The following is a 12,794-nucleotide window of genomic DNA, read 5'->3' as shown; positions in this document are numbered from 1 at the left end:
GCTGTTGACCTTTGAAACAAAAGATAAAGATACCAACTAAAATCCAGCTTTATACTGGTGAAGAGTTGGAATATTTTCCATCACGAATGTAATATGGTCTTATATGTTGCAAAATGTAAAGTCGCTGCTGCCCTGCTACAGCTGAACTTTCAACCTCCCAAATCCAACTTTAACACCTGATTCCAACCCTGTGGTAGGAAACTGAAAAAACAAATACAAACAACATGTTCATGTATGGAATGCAATCATTGTTAAGTTCAAATCAAAGTAGCTGATTAAGTTAAAAACTGTGTACAGGGTCTGGGTTCAATATTTGGTTTTGATGACTAGATGAATTTTCTGTGCAAGTTTTTTGACTAAGACTTGGATTTTGAGCCTCTAAGCCCATCCAGTCTGGTTTTCTCAAGTAATTAATACTGCAAAAATCTGACTCAAAGTATCATCAAAGAACAACACATGTTCTCTTGCATCCCTTCGTGGCCTTCTGGCAAACTGTAGAATTAATATTAAAATTTTACTAATCAAATTAATAAAATTAACCAAATACATTTTTCTGCAATTTTTGCTAGTTTTCGTTATCCCGATCATGTGGCGGTTTAATTTTGACCTTGTTGTCACCAATTAGTTTTAAATCTGTATTTATGTGTGCTGTGATATAAAAAAGTATTTCTTATAATTTGATTTTATTTAAAATGTGAAGCACCCTATAACTTTGTGATTTAAAATGTACTGTATAAACAAAATTATTTTCATATTACCTTATTATCCACAGCAAATTAGAAGTAATACAAAATGTAGTGAGATAAGCATAATATGTTGCAGATTCTAAACAGTGTTACTTAATTTAAAATCTTCTTAATGATGTGATCAGGAATGAATACATATTTTAGTTTCCACCTCTGAAAGTGGACTCAGTGAACCAGTGATGCATGTCAGAGTCTGTATCAGAAGCTCACAGCTGCAACACTGCAAATAGTAACTGAGGGAGGTTTTTGTACGACTCTGTATCACTGTGTGAACACTGGGCCTCTATATGTTCCCATACAGTAGTAATCTCCTGCATCTGCAGCCTGAACTCCATTGATTGTCAAAGTGAACTCAGGCTCAGATCCACTGCTGCTGAAATGACTCGGAGTATCAGACTGGCGTCTGCTGATTTTGTAAAACAGCAGTTTGGGAGGCTGTCCAGGTTTCTGTAGATACCAGCTGAGATCATCATCAACTCCTTTACTGGCTGTACAGCTCAGAGAGACCGTCTCCCCCAAAGCAGCAGCTTTAAACACAGGAGACTGAGTCACAGATGAACTGGCATCTGATCCTGGAAATTAAAATATGTTACTTTGTTAAAATGACAGTGTGATGTAAAGTACAACATAACAGAGAATATAACAGAACCACATCACTCATCACCTTGAAGTCTGAGCATGATTGTGATCAGCAGTGAAGTCAGTAACATCATCATCATTATGAAAAATCTCACTGTCAGAGACTCTGCACAGATGTTTCCCGCTGGTTCTTCTTAAACTGGTTTAGGATCAGTGAAGCGCAGCAAGCATTCAAAACAGAACCTACAAACAAATACCTGTTTGTGTGTGTGTGTGTGTGTGTGTGTGTGTGTGTGTGTGTGTGTGTGTGTGTGTGCATGTGTGTGTGTGCGTGTGCGTGTGCGTGTGTGCATGTGTGCGTGTGCATGTGTGTGTGTGTGAGAGAGAGAGAGAGAGACTAGTTATTCTCATTGCAGTTAAAAAACTCTACACCTGCAGCCTTCAGCCAAAGTGAAGAAATTTTTTATGCAGCCATGAATCATTGTGTAAACACTTCACTACCATGGTAACCCACAGTAATAATCTGCAGCATCTACTGCCTGAAGATCACTGGTGGATAAAGTGTACTGAGAACCAGATCTACTGCCTTGGAGTCAAGATGGAGTTCCTGAGTTTGGAAGGCTGTCCAGGTTTCTAAAGGTACTAAGTCCAGCAACTCCCTGTGGTGCTGATGGTCACAGTCCCTTACAGGCTTGGCTTAACAGAGTTAGAAAACTTTTGGCAAATGACTTTGAAATGAGGACTAAAATGATGTGAATCTTGAGGAAAAAACAACAGAAAATGTATCAGGTTAAATCAGAGAAACATGAGCAGCACAAACAGAATTAAAAACAAACAAATAAAAAAACTCTCACCTTGACTCAGAAAGCCAAACATTATAACCTGAGTTACTGGAAACATCACTTGACCCTGACCACTGCTCAGAGTAGCGCTTCAGCAGTTACACTGCGACCCAGTGTTTTCTGTTTTTGTTTTAAGTTTTATTCTGGGAATTGTGGCTTTCTGTCTTGTATTTCCTCTTTTACCTCTTTTAAAACACCCACGTCCAGTGTTCAGTGTTTTGGGTTTTGCATCACTGTTGTCTTGTCTAATTAGGGTCAGCTGTGTCTCCCTCCTGTCTGCCATTTTCTTGTTACTTTTGTGTGTATACAAACCGTAGCTTGCCTCCACCAGTGTGTGAATGCGAGAGTGAATGAATAGTGGCATTGTAAAGCGCTTTGGGTGCCTTGAAAAGCGCTATATAAATCCAATCCATTATCATTATTATTATTATATTTAGTGCGTGGTTACCTCTGTTCTTCGTTGCCGTTACATGTATTCCGTTACTCCCCAACACTGGAGGCTATAAGCAGATTCTGTTTCTGTGCTGTGATGAGCTCTGAAACATGACTGAAACTCTTCAAATAAGCCATTCCTCTGCAGATGATCTGTTAGCTGTTTGACAACTACTCTTTCAAGAATGTTTGACATGAAAGAAAGCTAAGACTAATTAGCTAAGACTGCTGGGTCAAGAGAAGGCTTTTTAAGTAACTGTTTAACTACTGCCAGCTTGAAGGTCTGTGGTACATAGCCGATTACTAGAGACAGGTTGATCATGTTTAAGATTGAAGCATTAATTAATGGCAGGACTTCTTTGCGCAGTCTTGTAGGAATGGGGTCTAAAAGACATGTTGATGATTTGAGGAAGCAGTTACTGAAGTTAACTCAGAAAGACCAACTGGAGAAAAAGACTCTATATGAATATTAATGGCACTGAAAGTTGCTGTAGATAATGTTACATCTGTGAGACGATTATGAGTATTTTTTCTCTAATGGTTCAAATTTTATTTGTGAAGAAGTTCATGAAGTCATTTCTAGTTAACATTAAAGGAACGGTTGAGTCAAAAGAGCTCTGATTTTTTGTCAGCCTGGCTACAGTGCTGAAGAGAAACCTTGGGTTGTTCTTATTTTCTTTAATCAGTGATGAATAGAAAGATGTTCTAGCTTTACAGAGGGCTTTCTTATAATGCAGCAAACTAAAGCAAAAAGATGATCTTCTAACTTTGTTTTACGCCATTTTGTCTCCAGCTTATAAGTTATCTGCTTTAAGGTGCGTGTTTGAGAGTTATACCACAGAGTCAAGTACTTTTGATTTGAGGATTTCTTTTTCTCATGAGCTACAGTAACCAGAGTCATACTTAGTGAGGAGGCAAAATTATTAACAAGATGATCGACCTCTGTTGGAGCAGTGTTCAGGTAGCTGCTCTGCTCTATGTTGGTAAAGGGCATTGAAAATGATAAAAGGGAGTGAATATTTCAGAATTCCCCAAAAGAAATGTAGATGAGTATTTAGTGCTTGGTGAGGTTACTGTCAGCTCTGTGTTCACTGGTCTGTGTCAGAGTTTCTTCCTCTTCAGCAGCTGCAGTCAGTTTCTGCTGTAACAGCTCAGTTTCTCTGCAGTCTGACTGAGGGAGGTTTTTGTACGACTACAAATCACTGTGTGAACACATAAGCACTGTTTATTTCATGGAAACTCTGACAGTAGTAAACTGCTGCATCTTCAGCATGAACTCCACTGATGGTCATAGAGAAGTCAGAGCTGCTTCCACTGCCACTAAATCGAGTTGGTGTTCCTGACTCAAGTGTTTTTGCCCATTTTATTAGGAGCTTTGGAGTCTGTTCAGACTTCTGCTGATACCAGAATACATAATCATCATCATCAGAATCTCTGTAAACATCTTGGCTGGTCCTACAGGTCAGAGTGACAGTGGATCCAGGAGCAGATGTCACTACTGGAGGTTGAGTCACAGTCACCTGACCGCTGCCTCCTGCAGACAAAAACAAATCATTCATTTATCAGCAGAAATCAATGAGAGAAAAAGCAGCACATCATGTTGGAAATGTTGCTGAGTGAATGAACCTGTAAAACAGCAGCAGGTCAGCGTCCAGATGAGGATGGTGATGAGAGTCATGGTGGTTGTGCTTTCTGCTGTGTTGACTGACAGATGTGAGTCCTGCAGTGTTGAAGTCACAGGACTATAAACCTTCTCAGTTCTCTGGAGGATCAGCTGATGATGCAAAGCCTCCTCTCTATGGAAATCATTTCTCTGCTCTCAACACACTGAAGGCAACGTAGGCACAAAGTCAGAAGAATAATTGATTGAATTAATACCATTAATAATTTTATGCCATAGAGAAAAACATATTTGGAAACATATTTACGTATTTTTAACACCTGGATTAAAATGGCACTCTGGTCTGTATGCTCATTTTTGATTTTGATATCATAAATACAATATACCTGTATAACGTTCTTAAGTATATTGTCATAGTTTCACAATTCATGCTTTTTTGAGGTATTTCTCGTTGCTGTTTTAAACAGTGTTTTGTGTGTTTTAAAAAATTTATATGTGTAATGTGAAAATTCCGTTTTGTCGTTCAGTTCTTAATACTCAAAATACAGTAATGACAATTATGATTTAAATTCATTAAATAATTTTAAGTCACTTTAGTCAAATCATCTTCTGCATTTAATCAGGTGTACTGTGATGTTTTACTTGAAAAAAAGGTTCATTTTCAGTGGTTAGAGGTTTGTTCAGAGTGCAGGAGGTTTTTGTACGGCCACTTAATGAGTTTGTATCACTGTGGAACACTTTTGGTGGAGGAACCAAACTCATCGTTGGCTGTAAGTACCAGAAATTCGTAATTTTTGATAAACATAGTATTTATTAAGCATTTAAATCAATCTATTAAACAGAACTTTGATTAAATTCAATGATTATTATTAATGTCATGGCAACATTTTGAAAGAAACTTTTCTTAAATCAATATTCATTCAGTCTTTTAAGGAACTGAACTTACAGAAAACAAATTTTGATGGTTTTTTGGGTTCATTTCACTTTAAATATTATCCGGTTACAATAATAAAATCTGTGATAATGACGTTTTAGCTGACTTTGATTTAAAATGTATTTTTACTCATGAATTATAAAATAAAAACAAATATTGAATTATGTTTTGTCGACTTATATTAGAAAAAAGAAATTAACTCAGTATATTTAGATCAATTTTGTGTTCATGGTTGATCAATTTCAAATGAAGTTTAAAGGAAGTGAAAGAAACAGATGTGAAGTTTTAACTGTATTCTCATGAGTGCTTTAGCTTTGTCAGTTTCAAATAAGAAAATTATCACAGGGTCAAGTTATTAACTGTAAAACATCATGAAATAATAAAGGTTTGATCAGTAATCACTAAATATATATTTATTCCTATGTTTGTACATTTGTATCTCTTTTTTCGGTTATCTTCAACCTTTTCTCCTCCAGCGGGTGTGGTGAGGCCCACCCTCACTGTCCTCCCTCCCTCCAAAGAGGAAGACAAACAGAGTAGTGCCACTGTGGTGTGTTTGGCCACCGGGGGCTTCCCCTCAAACTGGAAGCTGGGCTGGAAGGTGGGGAGCACCAGCACATCCTCAGGGGTTTCAACCAGCCTGGAGGTCTTGGGGACAGATGGCCGCTACAGCTGGAGCAGCACCCTGAGCCTCTCCGCAGACCAGTGGAAGAAGGCGGGCTCAGTGAGCTGTGAGGCCAGCCTGAGTGGACAGAGCCCCGTCATTCAAAGCCTGGACCCTGACCACTGCTCAGAGTAGAGCTTCAGCAACACTTCCTGTCTGCATATGATGTGTTTTATATTTTGATGAAGCTACATGTTTCTGCTGTTGCGATATTTCTGCAAACATTTGACTTTCTAATGATGTGCATGCTAAGTTTATCAGCTAATATTATCCATGTCGACTTTAAAAAAGGGTGTAATAAAAGTAAAAATCACAAAATAAAATCACAGCTTAAGAAAAATCACTTTTGTTTTGTTCTTGGGGAGAAGCTTTTAAAAGCTTATTTGTGTGCAAAGCCAGCGATTGCTGTTGACCTTTGAAACAAAAGATAAAGATACCAACTAAAATCCAGGTTTATACGGTGAGGAGTTGGAAAATTTTCCATCACGAATGTAATATGGTCTTATATGTTGCAAAATGTAAAGTCGCTGCTGCCCTGCTACAGCTGAACTTTCCACCTCCCAAATCCAACTTTAACACCTGATTCCAACCCTGTGGTAGGAAACTGAAAAAACAAATACAAACCACATTTTCATGTATGGAATGCAATCATTGTTTAGTTCAAATCAAAGTAGCTGATTAAGTTAAAAACTGTGTACAGGGTCTGGGTTCAATATTTGGTTTTGATGACTAGATGAATTTTCTGTGCAAGTTTTTTGACTAAGACTTGGATTTTGAGCCTCTAAGCCCATCCAGTCTGGTTTTCTCAAGGAATTAATACTGCAAAAATCTGACTCAAAGTATCATCAAAGAACAACACATGTTCTCTTGCTTCCCTTCGTGGCCTTCTGGCAAACTGTAGAATTAATATTAAAATTTTACTAATCAAATTAATAAAATTAACCAAATACATTTTTCTGCAATTTTTGCTAGTTTTCGTTATCCCGATCATGTGGCGGTTTAATTTTGACCTTGTTGTCACCAATTAGTTTTAAATATGTATTTATGTATGCTGTGATATAAAAAAGTATTTCTTATAAGTTGATTTTATTTAAAATGTGAAGCACCCTATAACTTTGTGATTTAAAATGTACTGTATAAACAAAATTATTTTCATATTACCTTATTATCCACAGCAAATTAGAAGTAATACAAAATGTAGTGAGATAAGCATAATATGTTGCAGATTCTAAACAGTGTTACTTAATTTAAAATCTTCTTAATGATGTGATCAGGAATGAATACATATTTTAGTTTCCACCTCTGAAAGTGGACTCAGTGAACCAGTGATGCATGTCAGAGTCTGTATCAGAAGCTCACAGCTGCAACACTGCAAATAGTAACTGAGGGAGGTTTTTGTACGACTCTGTATCACTGTGTGAACACTGGGCCGTCATACAGTCCCACACAGTAGTAATCTCCTGCATCTGCAGCCTGAACTCCATTGATTGTCAAAGTGAACTCAGGCTCAGCTCCACTGCTGCTGAAATGACTCGGAGTACCAGATTCACGGCTGCTGATTTTGTAAAACAGCAGTTTGGGAGGCTGTCCAGGTTTCTGTAGATACCAGCTGAGATCATCATCAACTCCTTTACTGGCTGTACAGCTCAGAGAGACCGTCTCCCCCAAAGCAGCAGCTTTAAACACAGGAGACTGAGTCACAGATGAACTGGCATCTGATCCTGGAAATTAAAATATGTTACTTTGTTAAAATGACAGTGTGATGTAAAGTACAACATAACAGAGAATATAACAGAACCACATCACTCATCACCTTGAAGTCTGAGCATGATTGTGATCAGCAGTGAAGTCAGTAACATCATCATCATTATGATAAATCTCACTGTCAGAGACTCTGCACAGATGTTTCCCGCTGGTTCTTCTTAAACTGGTTTAGGATCAGTGAAGCGCAGCAAGCATTCAAAGCAGAACCTACAAACAAATACCTGTGTGTGTGTGTGTGTGTGTGTGTGTGTGTGTGCGTGTGTGTGTGTGTGTGTGAGAGAGAGAGAGAGAGAGAGAGAGAGAGAGAGAGACTAGTTATTCTCATTGCAGTTGAAAACTCTACACCCGCAGCCTTCAGCCAAAGTGAAGAAATTTTTTATGCAGCCATGAATCATTGTGTAAACACTTCACTACCATGGTAACCCACAGTAATAATCTGCAGCATCTACTGCCTGAAGATCACTGGTGGATAAAGTGTACTGAGAACCAGACCTACTGCCTTGGAGTCAAGATGGAGTTCCTGAGTTTGGGAGGCTGTCCAGGTTTCTAAAGGTACTAAGTCCAGCAACTCCCTGTGGTGCTGACGGTCACAGTCCCTTACAGGCTTGGCTTAACAGAGTTAGAAAACTTTTGGCAAATGACTTTGAAATGAGGACTAAAATGATGTGAATCTTGAGGAAAAAACAACAGAAAATGTATCAGGTTAAATCAGAGAAACATGAGCAGCACAAACAGAATTAAAAACAAACAAATAAAAAAACTCTCACCTTGACTCAGAAAGCCAAACATTATAACCTGAGTTACTGGAAACATCACTTGAACCTGACCACTGCTCAGAGTAGAGCTTCAGCAGTTACACTGCGACCCAGTGTTTTCTGTTTTTGTTTTAAGTTTTATTCTGGGAATTGTGACTTTCTGTCTTGTATTTCCTCTTTTACCTCTTTTAAAACACCCACGTCCAGTGTTCAGTGTTTTGGGTTTTGCATCACTGTTGTCTTGTCTAATTAGGTTCAGCTGTGTCTCCCTCCTGTCTGCCATTTTCTTGTTACTTTTGTGTGTATATTTAGTGCGTGGTTACCTCTGTTCTTCGTTGCCGGTACATGTATTCCGTTACTCCCCAACACTGGAGGCTATAAGCAGATTCTGTTTCTGTGCTGTGATGAGCTCTGAAACATGACTGAAACTCTTCAAATAAGCCATTCCTCTGCAGATGATCTGTTAGCTGTTTGACAACTACTCTTTCAAGAATGTTTGACATGAAAGAAAGCTAAGACTAATTAGCTAAGACTGCTGGGTCAAGAGAAGGCTTTTTAAGTAACTGTTTAACTACTGCCAGCTTGAAGGTCTGTGGTACATAGCCGATTACTAGAGACAGGTTGATCATGTTTAAGATTGAAGCATTAATTAATGGCAGGACTTCTTTGCGCAGTCTTGTAGGAATGGGGTCTAAAAGACACGTTGATGGTTTGAGGAAGCAGTTACTGAAGTTAACTCAGAAAGACCAACTGGAGAAAAAGACTCTATATGAATATTAATGGCACTGAAAGTTGCTGTAGATAATGTTACATCTGTGAGACAATTATGAGTATTTTTTCTCTAATGGTTCAAATTTTATTTGTGAAGAAGTTCATGAAGTCATTTCTAGTTAACATTAAAGGAACGGTTGAGTCAAAAGAGCTCTGATTTTTTGTCAGCCTGGCTACAGTGCTGAAGAGAAACCTTGGGTTGTTCTTATTTTCTTTAATCAGTGATGAATAGAAAGATGTTCTAGCTTTACAGAGGGCTTTCTTATAATGCAGCAAACTAAAGCAAAAAGATGATCTTCTAACTTTGTTTTATGCCATTTTGTCTCCAGCTTATAAGTTATCTGCTTTAAGGTGCGTGTTTGAGAGTTATACCACAGAGTCAAGTACTTTTGATTTGAGGATCTCTTTTTCACATGAGCTACAGTAACCAGAGTCATACTTAGTGAGGAGGCAAAATTATTAACAAGATGATCGACCTCTGTTGGAGCAGCGTTCAGATAGCTGCTCTGCTCTATGTTGGTAAAGGGCATTGAAGATGATAAAAGAGAGTGAATATTTCAGAATTCCCCAAAAGAAGTGTAGATGAGTATTTAGTGCTTGGTGAGGTTACTGTGTTCACTGGTCTGTGTCAGAGTTTCTTCCTCTTCAGCAGCTGCAGTCAGTTCCTGCTGTAACAGCTCAGTGTCTCTGCAGTCTGACTGAGGGAGGTTTTTGTACGACTACAAATTACTGTGTGAACACATAAGCACTGTTTATTTCATGGTAACTCTGACAGTAGTAAACTGCTGCATCTTCAGCATGAACTCCACTGATGGTCATAGAGAAGTCAGAGCTGCTTCCACTGCCACTAAATCGAGTTGGTGTTCCTGACTGAAGCGTTTTTGCATATTTTATTAGGAGCTTTGGAGTCTGTCCAGATTTCTGCTGATACCAGTACATAGCATCATCACCATCATCAAATCTGTAAACAGCTTGGCTGGTCCTACAGGTCAGAGTGACAGTGTTTCCAGGAGTAGATGTCACTACTGGAGGTTGAGTCACAGTCACCTGACCGCTGCATCCTGCAGACAAAAACAAATCATTCATTTATCAGCAGAAATCAATGAGAGAAAAAGCAGCACATCATGTTTGAAATGTTGCTGAGTGAATGAACCTGTAAAACAGCAGCAGGTCAGCGTCCAGATGAGGATGGTGATGAGAGTCATGGTGGTTGTGCTTTCTGCTGTGTTGACTGACAGATGTGAGTCCTGCAGTGTTGAAGTCACAGGACTATAAACCTTCTCAGTTCTCTGGAGGATCAGCTGATGATGCAAAGCCTCCTCTCTATGGAAATGATTTCTCTGCTCTCAACACACTGAAGGCAACGTAGGCACAAAGTCAGAAGAATAATTGATTGAATTAATACCATTAATAATTTTATGCCATAGAGAAAAACATATTTGGAAACATATTTACGTATTTTTAACACCTGGATTAAAATGGCACTCTGGTCTGTATGCTCATTTTTGATTTTGATATCATAAATACAATATACCTGTATAACGTTCTTAAGTATATTGTCATAGTTTCACAATTCATGCTTTTTTGAGGCATTTCTGGTTGCTGTTTTAAACAGTGTTTTGTGTGTTTTAAAAAATTTATATGTGTAATGTGAAAATTCCGTTTTGTCGTTCAGTTCTTAATACTCAAAATACAGTAATGACAATTATGATTTAAATTCATTAAATAATTTTAAGTCACTTTAGTCAAATCATCTTCTGCATTTAATCAGGTGTACTGTGATGTTTTACTTGAAAAAAAGGTTCATTTTCAGTGGTTAGAGGTTTGTTCAGAGTGCAGGAGGTTTTTGTACGGCCACTTAATGAGTTTGTATCACTGTGGTGGACTTTTGGTGGAGGAACCAAACTCATCGTTGGCTGTAAGTACCAGAAATTCGTAATTTTTGATAAACATAGTATTTATTAAGCATTTAAATCAATCTATTAAACAGAACTTTGATTAAATTCAATGATTATTATTAATGTCATGGCAACATTTTGAAAGAAACTTTTCTTAAATCAATATTCATTCAGTCTTTTAAGGAACTGAACTTACAGAAAACAAATTTTGATGGTTTTTTGGGTTCATTTCACTTTAAATATTATCCGGTTACAATAATAAAATCTGTGATAATGACGTTTTAGCTGACTTTGATTTAAAATGTATTTTTACTCATGAATTATAAAATAAAAACAAATATTGAATTATGTTTTGTCGACTTATGTTAGAAAAAAGAAATTAACTCAGTATATTTAGATCAATTTTGTGTTCATGGTTGATCAATTTCAAATGAAGTTTAAAGGAAGTGAAAGAAACAGATGTGAAGTTTTAACTGTATTCTCATGAGTGCTTTAGCTTTGTCAGTTTCAAATAAGAAAATTATCACAGGGTCAAGTTATTAACTGTAAAACATCATGAAATAATAAAGGTTTGATCAATAATCACTAAATATATATTTATTCCTATGTTTGTACATTTGTATCTCTTTTTTCGGTTATCTTCAACCTTTTCTCCTCCAGCGGGTGTGGTGAGGCCCACCCTCACTGTCCTCCCTCCCTCCAAAGAGGAAGACAAACAGAGTAGTGCCACTGTGGTGTGTTTGGCCACTGGGGGCTTCCCCTCAAACTGGAAGCTGGGCTGGAAGGTGGGGAGCACCAGCACATCCTCAGGGGTTTCAACCAGCCTGGAGGTCTTGGGGACAGATGGCCGCTACAGCTGGAGCAGCACCCTGAGCCTCTCTGCAGACCAGTGGAAGAAGGCGGGCTCAGTGAGCTGTGAGGCCAGCCTGAGTGGACAGAGTCCCGTCATTCAAAGCCTGGACCCTGACCACTGCTCAGAGTAGAGCTTCAGCAACACTTCCTGTCTGCATATGATGTGTTTTATAGTTTGATGAAGCTACATGTTTCTGCTGTTGCGATATTTCTGCAAACATTTGACTTTCTAATGATGTGCATGCTAAGTTTATCAGCTAATATTATCCATGTCGACTTTAAAAAAGGGTGTAATAAAAGTAAAAATCACAAAATAAAATCACAGCTTAAGAAAAATCACTTTTGTTTTGTTCTTGGGGAGAAGCTTTTAAAGGCTTATTTGTGTGCAAAGTCAGCGATTGCTGTTGACCTTTGAAACAAAAGATAAAGATACAAAGATACCAACTAAAATCCAGCTTTATACTGGTGAAGAGTTGGAATATTTTCCATCACGAATGTAATATGGTCTTATATGTTGCAAAATGTAAAGTCGCTGCTGCCCTGCTACAGCTGAACTTTCAACCTCCCAAATCCAACTTTAACACCTGATTCCAACCCTGTGGTAGGAAACTGAAAAAACAAATACAAACAACATTTTCATGTATGGAATGCAATCATTGTTTAGTTCAAATCAAAGTAGCTGATTAAGTTAAAAACTGTGTACAGGGTCTGGGTTCAATATTTGGTTTTGATGACTAGATGAATTTTCTGTGCAAGTTTTTTGACTAAGACTTGGATTTTGAGCCTCTAAGCCAATCCAGTCTGGTTTTCTCAAGGAATTAATACTGCAAAAATCTGACTCAAAGTATCATCAAAGAACAACACATGTTCTCTTGCTTCCCTTCGTGGCCTTCTGGCAAACTGTAGAATTAATATTAAAATTTTACTAATCAAATT

The 12,794-nt window shown here is 37.9% G+C and overlaps 2 protein-coding genes and 1 pseudogene across 2 annotated transcripts in view; 2 read left to right on the top strand and 1 right to left on the bottom strand.

The window, feature by feature from the left end:
• The window catches only part of LOC146612227 (immunoglobulin lambda-1 light chain-like), a 111,340-nt gene that overhangs the window by 38,247 nt on the left and 60,299 nt on the right, over positions 1-12,794 (bottom strand). The gene's annotated exons all lie outside the window — the stretch shown is intronic.
• The window catches only part of LOC146612234 (immunoglobulin lambda-1 light chain-like), a 54,881-nt gene that overhangs the window by 36,655 nt on the left and 5,432 nt on the right, over positions 1-12,794 (top strand). Inside the window, exons 3-4 of the mRNA XM_085343511.1 lie at positions 10,985-11,026; positions 11,667-11,985. Of these exons, the coding sequence (XP_085199637.1) occupies positions 10,985-11,026; positions 11,667-11,985 (361 nt within the window). The remainder of the gene's footprint in view (positions 1-10,984; positions 11,027-11,666; positions 11,986-12,794) is intronic.
• Positions 4,276-5,989, top strand: LOC146612235 (Ig lambda chain C region pseudogene; annotated as a pseudogene).

Source organism: Diplotaxodon limnothrissa, linkage group LG19, assembly GCF_057381915.1.
Source record: "Diplotaxodon limnothrissa isolate DT_005_m linkage group LG19, D_limnothrissa_male_GT1.1, whole genome shotgun sequence".
NCBI lineage: Eukaryota > Metazoa > Chordata > Actinopteri > Cichliformes > Cichlidae > Diplotaxodon > Diplotaxodon limnothrissa.
The sequence above is the reverse complement of the archived record's forward strand: the minus strand, read 5'-3'. Positions and strand labels throughout refer to the sequence as shown.